Source organism: Asterias amurensis, chromosome 13, assembly GCF_032118995.1.
Source record: "Asterias amurensis chromosome 13, ASM3211899v1".
Classification (NCBI taxonomy): domain Eukaryota; kingdom Metazoa; phylum Echinodermata; class Asteroidea; order Forcipulatida; family Asteriidae; genus Asterias; species Asterias amurensis.
Genome location: NC_092660.1, coordinates 17,288,704 through 17,301,399, shown reverse-complemented (window position 1 = coordinate 17,301,399; position 12,696 = coordinate 17,288,704). Strand labels below are relative to the sequence as shown.

Sequence of the window (12,696 nt, the reverse complement as noted above, 5' to 3'; positions counted from 1 at the left end):
TAGAGATAAGAATTATGTGTCACTGCAAAAATCTGCAACACATAAATACTTGTCTCATTTTTATTCAGGTCATACTTTTATACAGGCCTTTAAAATCAGTTGGAGTTATGCAAATAAACAAAGACCTGTGATCACATATGTATTCTTGGTGGAGTGGCCAAAACTTGAGCCACTATTAGAGATAAAAATTATGTGTCACTGCAAAAAATCTGCAACACATAAATACTTGTCTAATTTTTATTCAGGTCATACTTTTGTACAGGCCTTTAAAATCAGTTGAAGTTATGCCAATAAACAAAAACTTGTGATCACATATGTATTCTTGGTGGAGTGGCCAAAACTTAAGCCACTATTAGAGATAAAAATTATGTGTTCATGCAAAAAATCTGCAACACATAATTTGTGACGTAATATACGTGTAATGTTCTGTTCTGATAGTGGAACAAAAAATAGACAAGTTTGTATTATAGATTTTTTTTGGTTTTTTTTGTTCCACCATCAGAACAGAACATTACACCGTTATTTTGATTTATTTATTAAATGTTGGAGATGTTTTTGTTCTGCTTTTCTTGTTTGTTCTTAGGGTTCCAAGAAGGTATATGCCAAAGTTTGCCAAGTTTTTTCATGTTTGTGGTTTGAGCATGTTGAGCGCTAAATAAAAAGAAATCGAAATCGTATACTGACGGTAATATTATTAATTGTTTGTTCTTGACGTTTCGAGTTATTAAATTGACGTGTATTTTACGGTAAGGTACGGAACGTGATTTGACTGGGATGATTTTGTGAAATTAATTTCAAAAAGCTGTGATTTTAAAGCAAAAGTTATGTGAAAGGACGGTGGAGCTATCCTATTTGTACAAGCCTCTCCTTGTAAAATCACAGCGACGAACCATAATTTTGCAACACCGAAGGTACTGTGGTTTAACAGTGTGGCGTGTAATTTTGCTAAACCGTCAACGTGAAGTAACATTAGTGGGACCGTGATTTTACAGGGTTTAATTTGTGAAATTAAGGTTAGAAAGTTGTTATCTTACAAGAACAGTTACGTTTAATGACTGGAGCTGCCCTATTTTTACAAGCCTCTGTTTGTAAAATCACAGCGACGAACCATAATTTTACAACACCGAAGGTACTGTGATTTAACAGTGTCGCGTGTAATTTAGCTAAACCGTCAACGTGAAGTTACATTGGTGGGACTGTGATTTTACAGGGTTTAATTTGTAAAATTAATGTTGGAAAGCTGTTGTTTTACAAGAAAAGTTACGTTTAATGACTGGAGCTGCCCTATTCTTACAAGCCTCTCCTTGTAAAATCACAGCGACGAACCATAATTTTACAACACCGAAGGTACTGTGATTTAACAGTGTGGCCTGTACATTCACTTTAGACCGTTTATTTACGGGATAGTGCTGGCGTCCAAACTGCCAGGAAAAAACCGTAAAAATACGACTTTTTTTTTTACAGTGTGGCTCCCTATCTCTCAACGAATCATCTTCAAGCTGATGCTCATTGTCCACAAAGCACTTAATGGCAAGGCTCCCCTCAATATTTCTGAACTTCTTCGAGTTTACACTCCATCAAGAAATCTTCGATCAAGTTCCATGCTTCTTCTCATTGAACCCAAGTCTCAACACTCATGGGGAGACATGTCTTTTTCTTTAGCTGCGCCCCGCATTTGGAACTCTCTACCACTTAATCTTAGATCTTGTCTTTGTACCACAACATTCAAATCTCTTTTTTCAAAACTTATCTTATGTCACAGGTTTCCAAGGACTAATTTTGTTGTGTCTGTTTTTCTTTGTTTTGTTTTGTTTTGTTTGTTGTTGGTTTTAACTGGACCTTGAACACCCAGTAGGGCGGATACGTGCGCATTACAAGTCTTATTATTAGGTTTCAAACACACAGTTTCAGAAAACGATCCAATTAAACAATGGTTGAGAATCGTTGGCAAGACACCGATGATATGTGACATTCTTGTTAGCGCTATGAATAGGCCTACCATATTTTTGATTGTGTTTTAAGTTGAGTTAAATTGTAAAAATTACTGAATTGACGTTTCTTTAAATTTGAGATACTCGAATACAACAGTGACGACAGTATGATCCTTGCTCTATGATATGATCAAGTTGTTTACAATTTATCTTTTCTTTTAAGGCACAGCTCATACTGTTAGACAGTCGAGTAAAAAATAAAGTAACAAGTATAAAATGGCTGCAGTATCTGTCTGTACAGTGCAACAACCGGTTTGAATGTTTGTCTTTGACGAGCGGTCTAGTTTACATAATTCAAATTCCGCCGTGGTCAAGACTAATTTTAACCACAATTATCTTTCAGATGGGACGTAAAGCCTTAGGTCACGTGTGCTCTTTGGTGAACGTAAGTCACCCACTCACAGATGTGCATAATTATTTTTAAATCAATAGTTTGTACTTACACGTGGATACTTCGGAGGGCAGTACTTCTACCTCAGCCAATGTCAGGTATTCGGTACCGGGGATGTCGACACTGACATACCGCGAGAATCTGGGTGGATCACACATGAAATCAATCCAGGCATCTGATCTGGCTTGTGGTTCGGTTACTGGACTACCACACGCTGGGTTATCAATGACAACGTCACTCAGACCAGCTCTTACAACAGCTCCCACTAATCGTAACTCAACACGTTCTGTGAAAAAAAAACCACCCCGAAACAATAACATTGATATGGGATTTGAGGCATTGCATGGTGAGGTATCAATCAGTTTGCGGTAACATGTGAGTACATTCTTGCTGTGTAAATTATGTTCTTTTGAGAACTTGTCTCGCAATATATAGAGTCTTACTATGACTAACGGATTAAACCAACACTATTTGGACGAATTCAATCTTTGCATTAACGATGTGCTTTATTCTCTCTTCTCCGGTTTTCCACTCCTGTCTGTGTAACCTTACACGAGGTCAACTCAATTGCATACTACAAGTGTGATCATGTGAACACTACATACTATCAAGGTGACAATTTTTCAGAATTCAGGAGACTTCCCTACTCCTGCTTATTAAATACAACCTAGCTGTGCGTATTAAACTTCAGGGCCCAATTTTATAGCGCTGGTTAATGGTAAGCAAATTTGCGTGCTTACTGTAGCAGAAAAATGTGGTTAAGCCTTAGCGTATTTTACAGGATAGCAGAAAAATTGGGCGGCCATATTGCGTGTTTACCGTGGATTTGCATTGTGACGTCATTTATTTTCGTGCCGTAAGCACCGGAATGTTAGCATGCTTTTTGTGCTTACGGTTAGCAGCGCTATGAAATAGAAATTGCACAGTAAGCACAAAATCGGCCGCTAAGCAGCGCTATGAAATTTGGCCCTGTACTGTGCGTATTAAACTTCACTACCGCGGATTGTGTTGTTAGTTATCAACGTTACGACTACTTGCTGTACACACATTACGATTCATGTGGACTAGGCCTGGGCGACTGGTGCGACTAGTGTCTACTACAAAATAGTCGCGAGTACTTCAAAAATAGTCGCAACTACCTGTTTTGCGAACCAAGTGTGTCACTCACGACTATTCACGACAACACAATTTACTTACAAAACACAATCAGACATCAGGGACACAATCCTTCAATCCTTTCAGCTTGAAGTTTACTAAATTGCGCTTGCGGCACACGTTGCCACAATGCATCTTAAGATTTAGTCGCGACTATTTGAGGTGCGACTGTTCGAGTAGTTAATTTCACAGGCCTAATGAAATCCGAAAGTTATCACGAAGCTGCAACACTTTCAAACTTAGTTCACAGATTTCGTTTAAAAGATAACAATTTGCAACCATCAACAAATTTGAATTTTACATTATAGAGTCACCATGAATTTACATTATGCAAAATGAAGACATTATAGACGATGTGACCTCTGACGTCACTCGAAAACCATAACATGATTCGCGCGCATACCGCCGGGCAAAACCTTTGTGTTTTGGCAGCCAGCTAGAAAGTGTACGCAATCTTACCATGACTACGCGTCTTTTTGCCCGGCGAAACATGACGTATACAGTGTTTTATCAACAGAGGGCGGTTTGAATATAAACATAGGTCACATCGTCTATACAGGTGTCGAATATTACCACGATCGTGTTTTCTGTTCATAACTCTGATTTTGCCAAGACAATATTCCGCCACAAGATCCACCTTCCACCAAGGGTTCAGTTCATTAACTAGAAGAAAAACAATCGACAGTTGTAAGCAATTCACGTCAGATTACTCAACAACCGAGATACTGCTGTATCTAAACTAAATATTCTGGTGAAATTCGATTGAAGCCAGGGAGCAAGAAGGGTTTTTCACAGAGGGGTTGGAAGTGTTTGGAAAGTTGCCCCAAATAACTCTGAAACGAAGGTCTATTTACATTGTGCAGTGTGACTTGGTTTAGACTTTAGATTTGCAATTTGATGTGATTACTTTAAAGTATATATTTTTTCAGTAAACACATTTTACTTGTTCAGTCCTTTGATAATATTTCATTCAAGAAATACCTTTTAATAAAGTATCATTTTCTGGGGCAGCGTTTGTACACACTCGAATTATTACCAAACTTAATCAATTTACAGACCGTAAAAGGCACCTGGAAAGAGTGAACGAGGAAAAAAATTGTTCTTGTATAATGGTTGTTGGTCACAATGTTCCCACCATTGTTAGTTTTGTAACCTAGAGGTAATTGCAATAGACCGATTGCGCTACCAACGTCACGTGACCTGGGATGGGTATTACACACCAACAAACATGGCGTACTGCATATCAACGTGCGTTAAAAATACATGATTATTGTTGCATTTGTTTGTTCAATCGAGGTGTTTTTTCTCTCGAAATCACTGAAGAATATTCTGGAGTTTGTACCATGAGACCTTACCGGTGGCTGAATAATGCCAGTCATGGGAAAACACAATTCCACCAACTAGGAAATTCTACGAGAATGTTCACGAGGATGTCATGTGTTTGTGGACGGAAGGTGTGGTTTTACATTGCCCACATTGTAATGATTCTACTGCCAATATTTTCAATAACAGTTTCCTATGGTCCATCGGTACGAGTCTTCCCATGTCTTTACTGTATAGCTGTGTGTCTCTATACCCATCTCAGGTCACTGGTGATCACGTGTCTGTTCGACTTTCAAAAACTTAATATATTTATGCCAAGTAATAAAAAAAACATGTTTAGCGTCCACGCCCGTTAGAGGCCGCCTCCTTTTGGTTTTCGTCTTTTTTTTATGATTTTATTCTTTTTTATGATTTTTTTTAAATGATTTTTTTTAATGGAACAAAGGGATATTTTTTAACGGTCTCATCAAGAAAGTACTTTACTTAAAAAATGTGTCGGGCAGTCATTAAAAATAAGGGTCATCTTCCTTTCTTTTTTTAAAAGTATGTTTTGTTTTGTTCAATGTCTTGTCCGGCATGTTTCATTTTTTATTGTGAGTTTGAATAGTGGAAAAAACAATAGATTTTTAAATTTTAAAAAGAATGGTAGTCATCTTGAAAAAAAAAAAAAACAAAAAAAAACTTCCTCCCCCCTTTTTTTTAGAAACCCGGACGCTAAACATTTTTTTTTTTACACGGCCTAAACCAAACTGACAAACAAATTCCAAAACATCCTGGTTCAGAATAGATCTGTGTGTGTATCAGTCTTAATCCGGATTCTATGTCAAAATATCTCCGATCCGAAATGTTTCGACCGAAGATGACAGTCAGAAACCCCTCTCGTTCAAAGACCGAGTAATGAGCCAACAACCTGATCTGAGAACTCTAACCGTGCATACAGACACATTGAATAGGAACTGTTGTATACCTGTGAGGCTGAAGGTCAAACCTGACCAATCTCCATCCAGAGCATTTGAGGCAGGAAACATTTGGTTTTTTTGATAAGTTGAACTTTGACGACTTGGATTACCGGACAAAGAAAGAGCTGCATCAAAAGAAAACAATTGCAAAAAGAAGCACATGGGTCATACTTTAGGAATGATAAACGATTCAATGTCATTATTTCGTCCAATCGAGAATAAGGGGAAGGTTCTTCATGCTTTGGGGCAGCAAGGCAACATTGTAACGGGGAAGTATTGCCCTTGATGGTACAAGCATGGAATTTGGCACGCAGTCACAGAACAATAGCTGGCGGTAGGGGCGCGCTGTATTCCTCCTTCTTTCGAAATGTGTCATTCTTGGTCATCAGATACATTTTGTAAGTCACCCGCGAATCCACCACTCTCTGATTTTGGTAGCTAGAAATTTAGGTAGAATAACAATCAGTTTTCAATATTAAAGGCTGCAGTAAGTTGTTTATTCTACCTATATTTTGTCATAGGACAAATTTGTGATGGCCCTCTAGAGCAGAACATTTGTTTTCTTATGAACACTGCCTGTTGTGTGCCAAATCCTTCGTCTCTACCAGAAGGCACATACCATCACCTACATCTGGTGTTGTCAGCAGCAGAGTGTGGGCTCGAATCCCGGTCCAGACATCGATTGTACATGCCCATCACCTACATCTGGTGTTGACAGCAGTAGAGTGTGGGTTTGATTCCCGGTCCAGACACGTCTGCCTTTCTGAGCGAGGCATAATTGCTTTATAAAAAGTTGGGAAGGTTCTGTTCGAGCAAGGCTCGAGTCCAGTGGATCGGGAGGAGGGAGGAGGGTTACGTAATCCTTCTCCGCCGTCGGGAGGAGCGTTGCGATTAACGCAACTACTGTACTTGCCTAATTAACGCAACTACTGTACTTGCCTACACAGGGCTCGAAATTAACACTGGACCGCAGGCCTGATGAGGAGGCCAGTGATTTTAGCGTCGGGCCAGTAAACTCCCGACCCGACAAGCCCGGTGGTCTTGTGCTTTTCAGTTCAATAATAATGGGCTACCTCTGTAATCTTTGAAAACAAAATCTGATAATATCATTCAATTCTCTCGAGTATCAAAGTACGCTTTCAATAAGACAATTGAGATCTACATGTTAGTTTTTATATAGTGCTTTTTACGAACGAGGGGCGTCCCAAAGCGCTCCACATTATTGCCCCTGGTCACTCCGTAAATAAACCATCTGTGTCAGCTCCCTGCGCTCGGCTAACTAAATCATAAAAACCATCTCTGCCCTCTAAGGTACCCATTTACCCCATGGGTTGAGAGAAGCATGTAGTTAAGTGTCTTGCTCAGGGACACACGTGTCACGACATTCGAACCCACACTCTGCTGAACAGAATCACAAGAGCTTGAGTTCGTTGCTCTTAACCGCTCGGCCACGACATCCCACCATGTGTCATGATCTTGTCCTAATTCAACGCCTTTTGATTTTGGTTTTGTAAAGTGAAATTCTGCTCTAGTAAACATTTTGAGCTATACAAGCCCTGCGGTCGTCTGTTTTTTTTACCCCCAAATTCGAGCCCTGCTAGATACAGGCATCCTTTTTAAAGGGAACGTTGCATTGGATCGGACGAGTTGGTCTTTGAAAAGCGTTTGCAACCGTTTGTTACAAAATACATCAGATTAGAAAGATGTTTTAAACGTAGAATATAACGATCCACACATGCCTCGAAATTGCGTGGTTTTCCTTTTACTTTGAGAGCTAACACGGTCGGCCATTTTGTGGAGTCAAAATTGTGAATCCACAAAATGGCCGAACGTGTTCAATGCAACGTGTCCCTTTTAAGAGCAAGTTCGGGCGAGCGACTAGACATTGACGACACCGACTAGACTAACCAGAAACCATAAAGCATAGGGAGATTTACTATAATATCGAACCATGCACGTGATCATGGTCGATATGGTCAACTCGATAGCTACTTCAGTTTCTTGTCGGTCTAACCCGAACTTGCTTCCTTAATAATTAAAGGATTGTGAATGGGGGATAACCTCCTTTCAGCTTCACTCCAGACTAGGTGATCACTTCTCCAGATAACGTGAGAATCCCGCTAAAATAAATGAATTATTTTCTGATCTAATTTGACTTGACTTTATGATTTATCTTATCAAGAAGATTTACAGAAAACCAAGAAGGTTCTCATTCACAATGTTTACTCACCAGCTAAAAAAGTGTCTCCACTTCCACTTTCAGTGATTTCTTCAACCATGACCTCGGCAAGCGCTAAGTGTGTTGTTGCGCCCTCATCGGTTGGAATATCAAAACTCACGTAGCGAGCTATGGCGATTGGGTCTACAGTGAATTCATTGACCACTCCCCCTGCATCTTCCGGCAAGGTTACTGGAGATCCAATCATTGCGTTCTGGAGATGTTCTGAACTCAAACCAACCCGTAGTACAGCATTCTCATTACTTCTGAGATATGCTGTTTAAATAAAAAGCAACAAGTCAAGGAAAAATGCTGTGCTGAGGAAATCACTCCATTACGTCCGATTGACCCGGGTCCCTGGTTCCTGACCCATGTACGGTCAATTTTATGAACCGGAATCTCACCGCGATACTTTATTTTATTTATTTATTTATTTATTTATTTCTTATTTACCCTGGGGAAACCTATCAGTGAAACACTGTTTTTCAGAGGTGCTCAGCAACTACATACACATTAAAATTTTAAAATTGTATTGATATAAAAAATATGTTTATATAAAAAAAAAATTAATGTTAAAATAGAAAAACAGCCAAATTTAAATAAAGACTAAGGATAATTATACCACAACACTCACTAGCACAAAAACTTTACAACAAGCAAAATATACAATATAGACAATGATTAAAATGCTGGTCCAGCCAAGAAAAACACCACAAGCCCCATATATTAAAAAAGCAAATTTTTGTATTGAACTTTAAAACTTGCTACAGTGCATGGAAAGGGATTTTTCAGTGTAAGGGGGAGTTGGTTGAATGAGTTGACCCCACGAGCAGAAAATGTTCGTGTACCTGAGTTGGTTTTAAGTAGTGGGGGAACTAAATTACCTTGTTAGCCAGATCTGGTTACAAAGTTGAGGAGGCAGTGTAGAAGTAAGACTGTTATATACTAAAATGTTTAAGTGAAAATTTCTCCTGGCACTTAAAGGGTCTATGTAACTTTTGTAGGACAAAAAAACACAATGTCCACAGATTTACACTAAACTTACACAGTTTGAAGATAATGATAGTAGAAAGCTGCCCTGAAAATATTACGTGCTGAGGTGCTGTAGTTTTGGGGAAATGAGTAAAACAGTGTCATGAAAATAATTTTCGTCTCATGAGACGAAAATTATTTTAATCATTTACAAACGTATTTTCATGACATTTTTTTACTCATTTCTCAAACACTACAGCACCTCAGTAAGTAATATTTGAAGGGAAGCTTTCCACTATCATTATCTTCAAACCCTGTAAGTTTAATGTAAATCTATGGACATTTTGAAAAGGTACCCAAACCCTTTAAAGACTTTCAGCCAAGAGTAGATAAAATAGTGATATAACCCCCGTCGGCATGGATGGAAGGACAAAAATACGCTCCCACTCCACCTAAATTATTAGCCTTTTAGCCAAATCTCCCCGCGATTCCAGCGGCACTGGCGGTATTCTCTTGAGACTGCTGGCTCGCAGACCACTGCTCCCGAATACAGTCCCATAGAAGTCGACAACCAGCAGTTCGCGCGAGAGAAGTATTTGATCGCAACAACCTGATTCATTACGACACCGCCACAACTCGAATATCTCACCGCGACAGACCATTATTAAACGACTTGTCCGCAAATCTATAACGTTGGCTGCACTGAACACAATAATTCGGGGATTTTTTCCCCATGATCTTCCCGTCAAAGTAAAGGGACAAACTCCCGACCCACAAGAGGGATAAAAAAACGCCAAGCTGCCAACAGCCAATCTTAGATCCCATACAAACATTGGTTTAACGTCTTTGATTATGAATTGCATATTTGCGATTCAGCTACTAGATGACTCTACTTATTTTACTCGTCCTTGTGAAATCAGTGGTTAATACGTTTGGTAGGAATCGAACCCACGAACTTATAACGCAAATCGAATGCAGTCTAACCACTCGACCACGGTGACCAACGTGTGAATATAATTATATCATTGGGTATGCTAGTGGGTTAGCCTTATAGATCACTCACCATAATCATCATCCCTGTTTGTCAGAGTAACCGTCTTGAGGCAGTAGGTTTCTCCAAGATCCACTTTCCACCACGGGTTGGCTGTTAAGTCTGCAAGAGAGTATAGACTTGATGGTTAATGGTCATATTGCAAGTTATTTTAGGCCCTACGGTAGTTTTGTTTGAATGGTCTGAATCTGAATCTATAGTAAGCAAATCATCATGGAAACATCACAATAACATTGTGGGGTGGGTGGGGGTTGGGTTACCCTGAAAAGAAGAGGGAAAACACACGCAGCCAGGTAGGGACTGAACACTCAACAGGGGTCCAATGAGGTGACAGGCAGGAAAAATAACCATGAGCCAACCTGTGACTGGCCTAGTTATTCCGTACAATCAACTTACTAAGGCCTGCATGGTCCAATGCCATCACACATACATATTGCTTTCGATGTGCTATGAATATTTTTGATTGACATAAAAGGAATTAATGATGAAAACAACAAGACAATCTCGACAGTCATTATTCCTCTCACATACAAACATGCTGTGCCATTATCAATTTCAATGTAATTTTTGTGTGTGAGAATAGTAGTAGTAGGCATCTGTCCGTCAATACTGACGATGGACTGCGCCCGGGGGGGGAGGGGGGAGGGGGGGGGGTTGTCTTCTCTCTTGCAGCTGCGGCTGTGGCCGAGAAGACCGATTCTTGCATGGCAGTCTCTGCCACAGTTGTTGCAGACATACGGGGAGGGGGCTGACACAGGGGTGGGGGCTGCTACTCGCAATTTCCTCCTCTGCCTCTTCTCCTGCAGCAAGGAAGTGCGCCTCTCTTCAGCGTGGTGGACCCCTGTGGCAACTGTCTGCCTCCAGGCGCTGCGTTCTTGAGCAGCTTCCTCCCAGCTGTTGGGGTCTATGCCTGCCTGCCTCATGTCGCGTCTACATACGTCCTTGAATCGTAGGTACGGGCGACCTATTGGTCTGGAGCCTGATGAAAGTGCGCCATAAAGGATTGCTCTTGGCAGCCGACTGGCGTCCATCCTGTGGACGTGCCCGAGCCATCTGAGGCGGCGCTGGCTCAACACGGCGAACATGCGTGTGGAGTGGGCAGTTCTAGGACCTCAGCGTTTGGAACTTTCTCCTGCCATGTAATGCCCAAGACGCGGCGTAGGCAGCGCAGGTGGAAGCTGTTCAGCCGTTTTTCTTGTCTGATGTAGGTGGTCCAGGCCTCACTGCCGTATAGCAGAGTGCTGGTGACGCATGCTTGGTAGACCTGGAGTTTTTTGCGCAAGGCTAGGTTCTTATTTAGCCACACTCTTTTTGCCAGCCTGGCCATCACTACGGCGGCTCTGGCAAGAAGGGTGCTCAATTCTGCGTCAAGTGACAGATTGCTGGAGACTGTTGACCCGAGATACGTGAAGAAGTCCACACAGTCAAGAGTCGTGTTGCCAATACAGATGGAGGGTGGGTTTTCGACATCTTGGGCCATGACATGGGTCTTCTTGATGCTGATGGTGAGGGCAAACTCCTTGCATGCGTAGGAAAGCCTGTCCACCAACTGCTGGAGCCCTGTCTCTGTGTGGGATGCTAGTGCAGCATCGTCTGCAAATAGCATTTCACTGAGAACATCGATCAGCAACCACACACTTTAACTATAAACGTATAATAAGAAAACGTTGAGGTCTTGCATCGTTGAATTCTATACTTTTTCGAGCTCACTACTAATTTCTTAATTTTGTGAGAATAATAAGTTCTCAAAATAATACCAGGAAAGTAACACCAATATAATGAAATTCTGACTCATGACTTCAAACTACATGTATACGCTTTCAAAGACAAAGAATAACTTCGATGATTTATTTGTGAGTTTAGCTTTCGTAATTTTATTAAAGTGCTAGTGCCATGATCCTCTAAGGATAATTTTGTTCCCCGGCAGTTAGCTGGGATAACCTCAGTTGATGAAACTTTCATGTCTGTGGTATGGATTGCTGATAAATTTACTATTCCAGGCGATTCTGTAATATCTCTATGCTGCTCACCATAGTTCCCAGCAGCCGTAGTTAGAATAATGAACAAACTTACCCGCGACGGCTAATGTGGTAGAATTCCCATCTACAGCTCTACCAGACACATGAATACCCCTTGTATTGATTTGGCTGGTAAGACTGCCGTCCAGTACAAGAGCAACACCTGGTGACATTCAAATGGATTGTTTTTGCTTAAGATGTTTTGTTTTTGTGTATGTTTAATAATAAAAGAAGAATTTATTATTATTATTATTTTTTTTGGGGGTGGGGGGGTGGGGGTATTATTTATTTACATACAAGTTTTGTAAATGTTTTTATCAGTGCCCGGAACCTTAAGGCTCGGTGTACTTTCTGTTACATTATAATACTATTACATGTACATGTTTTGTGGTACCCAGCAAAGTACAATAGGAACTTCCTGGTTCGGCTACCTCTTCAGGTAGGCAACAGGTAGAAGCATTTTTAGTCCTTAAGAAAAAAATTCAATATTAAAGGAACACGTTGCCTTGGATCGGTCGAGTTGGTCTTTGAAAAGCGTTTGTAACCGTTTGTTATAAAATGCATATGGTTAGAAAGATGTTTAAAAAGTAGAATACAATTATCCACACACATTTGCCT

At 40.4% G+C, this 12,696-nt stretch overlaps 1 protein-coding gene across 2 annotated transcripts in view; it reads right to left on the bottom strand.

Annotated features, from left to right (window-relative positions):
• Positions 1–12,696, bottom strand: part of LOC139946467 (receptor-type tyrosine-protein phosphatase mu-like) — a 63,924-nt gene that overhangs the window by 37,612 nt on the left and 13,616 nt on the right. For both annotated transcript variants that reach the window (XR_011787246.1, XM_071944135.1), the window contains exons 2-7: positions 12,134–12,241; positions 10,073–10,162; positions 8,050–8,313; positions 5,828–5,944; positions 4,111–4,200; positions 2,435–2,668 (exon numbers count right to left, since the gene is read on the bottom strand). Coding sequence is in view for 1 of the 2 variants with exons in the window: in XM_071944135.1 (XP_071800236.1) it covers positions 2,435–2,668; positions 4,111–4,200; positions 5,828–5,944; positions 8,050–8,313; positions 10,073–10,162; positions 12,134–12,241 (903 nt within the window). In the remaining variant the exon portion in view is untranslated. The remainder of the gene's footprint in view (positions 1–2,434; positions 2,669–4,110; positions 4,201–5,827; positions 5,945–8,049; positions 8,314–10,072; positions 10,163–12,133; positions 12,242–12,696) is intronic.